This window comes from Oratosquilla oratoria, chromosome 26 (assembly GCF_046742065.1).
Source record: "Oratosquilla oratoria isolate Oo_2021 chromosome 26, ASM4674206v1, whole genome shotgun sequence".
Classification (NCBI taxonomy): Eukaryota; Metazoa; Arthropoda; class Malacostraca; order Stomatopoda; family Squillidae; genus Oratosquilla; species Oratosquilla oratoria.
In genome coordinates this window covers 16,568,899-16,576,398 of record NC_134802.1, presented here as the reverse complement: position 1 = coordinate 16,576,398, position 7,500 = coordinate 16,568,899, and the positions used below count along the sequence as shown (strand labels likewise).

At 36.6% G+C, this 7,500-nt stretch overlaps 1 protein-coding gene across 1 annotated transcript in view; it reads left to right on the top strand.

The window, feature by feature from the left end:
* The window catches only part of LOC143039399 (facilitated trehalose transporter Tret1-like), a 74,812-nt gene that overhangs the window by 41 nt on the left and 67,271 nt on the right, over positions 1-7,500 (top strand). Inside the window, exon 1 of the mRNA XM_076209373.1 lies at positions 1-71. This exon is cut by the window's left edge and continues 41 nt beyond it. Within this exon, the coding sequence (XP_076065488.1) occupies positions 8-71 (64 nt within the window). The 5' untranslated portion in view covers positions 1-7. The remainder of the gene's footprint in view (positions 72-7,500) is intronic.

Below are 7,500 nucleotides of genomic sequence, written 5' to 3'. Positions count from 1 at the left end.
AAAGAACATGGCCAGCGTGGGTCCAGTAGATCGACTAGTATTGAAAAAGAAACCCATTGAGACAAGTGAAGGTGAGAAGGATACTCAGATTTGTGGTCATTGAAATGTTAAGGTTACGGAGAGACAAAAATAGTGAAGGGTACCAGTGCGACTGTTGTGGTTTTTGGGTAGGCTTACATGCATGCTAGGTGCGAAGGATGTACTAATGAGAAATATCAGGTCCTGCTCAAAGTGGCGTGGCCAGTAAGTCTGGTTTGGCTCTGTACTACACAGTAGAAAGTTATGACGAAATAGCAAAATAGTTCCTCTAAAGGAACAATTTACAAAGAACACAAAGGAAATCGAAGAGCTAGAAACTAAACTCACACACCAAAACAATGTAATGGAAAACATATCAAAGAAAAAATAAGAAGGTAGTGGAAGTATTAGGTGAGAAATTAAAACCTGCGATTAAAGAGGACCTTGAAGAATTGAACAACAACATAATGGAGTCCAGACTGCAAGGAATGTGATATTTGTATTATTATTATTTTTTTTTCTTCAAATCCACAGAGAATAGTAACAGGGATCTCTATATAGCCTCAAATATTCTCACAGACAACTTTAACTTAGACATTAGTGAGTATAAATGAAACTGTGGAGAGTATTATGACTTCCAACAGATTTTCCCATCTCTTTTAATACGTAATGCTGACTGCGTAACCTTAATTTAGGTGACCACACTACCGAGTTTACATTGGTATACACCTGTGAAATTACAGCGTTCACATTGGAAGCAAAAATCTACATACCTGTGATCGGCAGGGGCTCATTGAACCCTGAAAGATACGATACAACACAGAGCATCATATGTCTTTGCTGAACATGGTAGTCATTATTTCAATTCTAATATTTTGTTTTTGATATTCCATTATATTATTATAACTTACCGTGGCTTTTGGCCTCTGTTGTGGTTATTGATTGTTATCCGTGCGTCGACTTCGGGCGTGTCAGGGAAATAGGCATGGGAATGGGAAGGAAAAATAAAGGGAATGCATTGAGGGAGACCGGTTCTCTCATAAAAAGCTTCCTCTCCCTCTGGTTTAGCACATGTGTCGTCGTATCTACACTTCACAGGATAAGGTTTATATGAGGTCTGTGACTGAGGTAAATCTTGAATCACTCCCCAGTCACGAATCAGCTTCAAATCATATCTTGAACTGCCTAAAAAGGAGTCCAGACTCGCCGAACCCCTTGTGACCTTTGACCTCTCGTTGCCACAGGTTTATGGGAGTCAGAACTTCCCTTTAACTGAGGTGAAAATGTTGCATGATACATATAATAGATTACCCCCATATATGGGTATTAAAGGTGATTAATACACCAGAACCAATACTCAAGATGGAGAAGTCACCAGGTGGTAAATGAAAAGATTAATATTGAAAATGATATATCGGTAACTCAAAATTACTGAAGAGTTAGTCAACCATATTTGGTACTTTGACGTCGAGTCCCTTACATAATGTTTCATACAATGTTTTCATATCTATATAAAAAAAAAAAAAAAAAAAAAAAAACGCAGAGCTGGGCGCGTTACCGCAGGACAGGTAGTGCGTTATCGAAAAATCTGGGGTGCATTTCCGTCAATGCATTACCGATTTTAATTTCCTTAGAGCGGATTGCTCTAAGGAAATTAAAATCGGTAAAGGATTGACGGAAATGCACCCCAGATTTTTCGATAACGCACTACCTGTCCGTCGGTAATGCGCCCAGCTCTGCAAAAATGATAGACCACTCTATCTAAATGAAAAAAGTAAACTTGTATAATTCGTTATATCGAGAAAATTATTTCTCTAGACAGGTTTTAGAAATCTTTTCATTATCGCTTAACTTTCTAGGCATCCTTGAATACTGGTTTTATACAGTTTGATATGCTCAATTGCTGTATCTTAATCTTAATCCCAAATCTACAGCTATCAATTCTCTGAATTAACTGAGGTTGTAACTACAGATGCATATATTAATTTGTAATGATAGCTTATCTACTAAAAAAAAAAAAAGAAAAAAAAAAAAAAACTGTGTCAGGATTTATTCCCGACGCACTTCAGGCGGCAAACGAGCACGTCTGATTACAATTGTGTATTGTCAATCAGGGTTTGTCTTACTCTAATTGCCTTTTGGGGTGCTTGTCTCATAGGACATACTGAAGGCGTTTCATTCTCGCCAATGGTTTCTTCACCTGTTAAAAGTGTTGGCTCTTGGGGATGAATTTCTAAGGGAACTGGGTTGCCCAGGGCTCTTCTATCTATCATCCCGTTGCATAACACATTTACAATGCATAGATTATTTCACTCATCTGGATATAGGTTAACAATACGTCTTAATGACCACTTATGTTGTGGTCTAAGTCTTTTCACTGTCACCACTTCTCCCACTTTGGGTGGTTTAGTTTACATTGTTTTGGAGGAACCAATTTTTTTTTCTCTCAGAGAAGTCAAGTAATACTTTTTTCCAAATCCCTTCAAAATGTTTGGTGGTAGTTGATAGGCAGCTGTTCCTTGCAATTAATTCTGTCCCAAGAAACCGAGGTCAGATGGATACGACGCTACCAGTGGTGGATAGGGATTTATGGTTCTTCCACACAAGAGGTGTTTCGGAGTCAAGGGTTCTGCGGGTCCTTCTTCATTGAGATAGGTTAATTGGCGATTGTTCAACCAAGTCACTATTTTCTTATACAAGACTTTCTGCAGGCATGACTTGGTGAAACTGATCATGTGCTAATAAAAGCCTTCCAATCACTGTGCTCGGGGGCTATGAATTTCCATGTTATATTATTTCTTGTCATATATTCGGAAACGTTAATATGGTCTAACATCTACTTTAAGAACTTGGCTCCAGCAACAAAATTGGACCCCTTGTCCGACACTACTGTTCTCCTAAAGGGGTTCAGAAATGTCAGGGTCGACATGTCTGATGGTAACTCTAAATGCACCAGTCTAGTTGCTGTGCGTGTAAATAAACATGTGTAATATTTGTGGGAGGGTTCAATTCTCCGTCCTTGTGACTGTGATAGGTCCTGAATAAGTGTCACTCGCTGAATAGGCAAAGGAGGAGGACCTGGATATTCAAACTTACTGACCTCAACCCTCTTACAGTTCACACAACGACTTAGTATGTTCTTGATGGTTTGACGGCACCCTTCATGTGCATGGTTAATATACAAGTATGCTAAATGACTTTTAGTTGGGATGAGGATAGGGAACTTGGTATCATCATCAATAGAGCACTAAGATAATGAGTCTTCTGAGCTATCTGTATCCAATACGCACAAGCCGTTGGAGAAAAAAAAAAAAAAAAAAAAAAAAAGCACTGCCCCTACTATACAACACTGGAACTCGCTTCCAGAATAAGTATCGACAACATCGTTAATAACCTCTTTTAAGGACGGATATAACAAATACATAAGGGGATAAGTCTAGAACAACTTAGGAGGTAGGCCTCTCTCACACAATTCCATAACACGCACGACTACGCCAACCTCTGCCACGTCACTTCTGCAAACTTCTCTATCTCATCTCTTCACCTTTCTGGTCTCCCTCTTTCACGCTTCCTATCACTCGGCGTCTACACAGTAACGCACTTGCTCCATCGTTCATCATTCGTTCTCGCTAACTTACCTGCCCAATTCCACTTCCTCTCATTTACCGCCTCCATAATATCTTTCACTTCAGTCTACTCTCTCATTCTGCTCTACTTCTGTCTTCCACCTTTATTCTTAAATTTATCTCTCCATTTTCCTCTATGCACTCCTTATCTTTGTCTCCATTGCCTTCGTCCATTTCTTAGTCTCATGCTCGTACATAATGGCTGGCATTATACAATGATTGTATAATGGTAAAACATTTCCCAACCAATTGTAACACGCCTTATTTTTAATCATCATGATCTTTAATCACTTTTACCAACTGACATATAATTATACTTTACAATTTGTTCAAGACTTTCACCATTGATTATAATATCTTTACTTTCAAGCTTCGTGTTGAACATTACTTTAGTTTTACTCCTATTCATCTTTAAACCTATTTAGTGACTTTCCTTTTCAGATCACTCAGCATATCTTGCAGGTCTTCTACTCTTTCTGAAATAAGAATAATATCATCCATAAATCTTAAGTGATGAAATTAATCGCCATTAATCTTCAAACCTTTTTCTTTCCAACCCTATGGAAATATCTTCCAAGCAAGCTGTAAATAGTTTGAGTGGAATTGTATCGCCATGCCTCACTCCTTTGTCGAACTTGATATTTTCTGTATCTTTATGTATTCGAATTATAGCGGTACCTTTCGCATAAATATTTTCTAGAACCGTCACGATGTGTTTGTTTGTTCCCTGCTTGCGCAGCGAGTTTAGTGTTGCTATTTATTCTACCAAGTCAAAGATCTTCTGTAGCCTCTGTCGCAACTGTCGCCGCCCTTGTCCTCACTTATGGATATCGAGACTCACCTCTTTTAATTATAATGTTCTGTCCAGGAGAATGAAAATGTAGTAATCTTCAATGTTTTTCTTCCGTTAATTGTTATACAGCGTACTCTCCCAAGTTCTAACAGGGAATCCCACGAGAGCACGTATACAAGATCCTACGTGAGCTTTGCAGTGACGTAGTGATTTCCTTAGTCCAATGATCTTTAACTTTATATATAAGATCCTCCCCAAAAGGCATGATCTTACATTCGTGAACCAATTGAATTTTCTCCTCCACCCTTTCACAAATCAGACTCTTTGTTTCAATACTTTACGGCAATATTGTTTACTTAGGATAATCTCGAGTGCCTGCATAATTCTCACATAGGTTACAGAGGACTGTCATCTCAGCAATACACTCGAGCTACCGGGCTCTTATTTACAAACAATATTTTTTATTTCCTATACAAGGCGGAAAACGGACTCAGACATCTCGCTTGGGCTATTATTTACAAACAACCTACCTATAAAATGCAACAACCCCTTCTACTCCTCTTTCTACCCTCTTTTCTACCGGCTTCTTACACTTCTCATAATTTACAAAAGAACAAAGAAACATGTATTCTGTTGTTTTCTCGATTATTTGATTCATTGTCTGCAAATGGTCTAGAATTGAATTGCTGATTCTAAAGCCTACCTGTTCTCATGGCTGGTTACCATCTAAAACTTTACTCAGTCTATATATAAGAATCTTAGCAAATATTCATGTATATTTGATAACAAGCTAATCGGTCGGTAGTTACTAAAGTCTCTCTGGTCTCCACTCTATAGCATTGCACCATGATTCAGGAACGCTTTCTTGACGTAAACGTTGGGTGTATAACTGAGCTACGAGTAATTTACAATGAACTTCTTTCCCTGTGTGTTTCAGAAAATCTATCGATATACCAACTTCCTCTGGTGTTTTTCCTCGTTACATACTTTTTAGAGTAAACGCTACTTTTTCCTTTGTAACTTCTGATAAACTACGAACGTCTACAAATAAATTTACTGACTTATCTACAGTATTTGACGAGTAAAGTTTTTGGTAAAATTCTTCTACTTTTTTATAATTCTGTCTTCTATTTCATCAATGTTTCTCTTGTTTTTCTTTCTTTTCTATGAATTTTGTCTTTTATTGATAAACTTCTTCAGTTCTATTCTATTTCGTGTATCCTGCTTTTAATCTGCATAATCCTTCTTCTTTTGATTAGATCAGTTGAGATTTTTTTTGTACTTCCCAGCTTTCTCACTTTTTCTGCCGATTTTCTAATGATATCAACTAAATTGGGATGAATACCCTCGATGGTGTATTCGTTATTTCTTAGAACTGAAAATATATTTTTAATTACCTATGGAATTAATTTTTTTTTATCCTTAACCTTCTCAAAGATTATTTTCTTTTTCAAAGCTAGTTTATTTCTCTCTGCTCAGAGGATGAATTTACCTGTGGAAATTATTATTATACGGTGACTATCTCTATTTACTTTATTATAACGCTCTTGCTCTCATTTCATAATATGAAGTCTATTTCGTTCTTTGTTATTCCATTTAGGCACCCCAGGTCTATTTACGACATTCACGATTTGGAAGAAAGTATTCATTATTCGCACATTATAGCTCTTTGCAAATCTTATTAGCATTTCGCCTTTGTCATTTCTTTCACCTACTCAAAGGTACGTGTACACTTTAGATTAAAATCTAGCGAGACTAATCTAAACTGTTTATACACTACACTAGAATATGCTTTTCCTAGAGCTTCGATAGAGTAGTGGTAGATTAAATGTAAGGAAATTGCCCTACCGTCAGTGTTCACTGGAGTTAGTTTGACGAGGAAGTCTCTGACACTCAAACTTGAGACTTCTGTATGGTAAGATGTCAGTGTCCAGGCATCCAGTTGCTGCAGATGCAACATTAGTCATAATGAAAGATTTGAATAAAAAGAAAAGAAAGAAGTGTGGGCCAGAAAATAAAAAGCCAGACGAAATGAAGAGAGAGCACATGCAAAATTGTTGAAAGAATTGGTTGATGACTACGCAGTATCCTATAATAACTTTATGGTACATATGCTGAGGGTCATAAATATTTGCTGGAAAAAGGGGACTCCTAAAATCAAAAGACAAGAAGTTCATCTCAGAAAAGCAATAATCCCATCAGAAAGGCTAACACTACTACAATTTCTAGCATCAAGGTAAGTATTATGGATATATGAAACCCTGAATATATGTGGACATTTATTACAAAACATATATAGACATAAAAAAACAAAATGTTGTAGTAAATAATGCCAAACATTAAATCATTAGACCTGTAATAATTTTTACAGCGGGCAGTTACCACTCACGTATTTATTCCGTATATCTCTAAGATAATGCTTGATGTTTACAAGGCACTACAAATTTTTGAAAGAATATTATCTTAAGGTAATAGGTATTTATAAGTCTTGAAAATATCATTGTAAGCCGGTATTTCTGTCATAATTTTGGGTAGTTGTTTCATGGTCGACATTAGCACCATCATTACTTTAAGAACCATTAAATGAACATGGGAGAATTGGGGTTGATGAAGATGTTGATGAATATTGTAGGTCTTCTATTTCACTCATTTCAATGACAGCTATCACAATAGTGATCAGAGAATGGTATTACTAAAGTGTAATTCAGAAGTAATAGTTTCCAAACACCGAGTAGTCATCCTGTGGTTTATTTAATAAATAATTTGCTTTTTTCAATGCAGCCTCTTCTTCCATTACTTTACTTTCTTCTTTTCACTAGAGAACATTTCTTTTTGTCGTGTTCTGTACCAGAGGTAGGTGTGTCAACATCCTGACAATGCTCTGAAGAATATGACAAGTATTTGTTAACTATGTTTTCCGAATCTGTTAGATCCTGAAAAACAGAACAGAAATATATTATGTAAAACCATATGACAGTTAACGGGGTAAATAAGTAAGCTTCTTAAGACTATATTATTCAAATCTAAGGCTTTTAAAAATCATATATTCTGAAATAAGTCCAA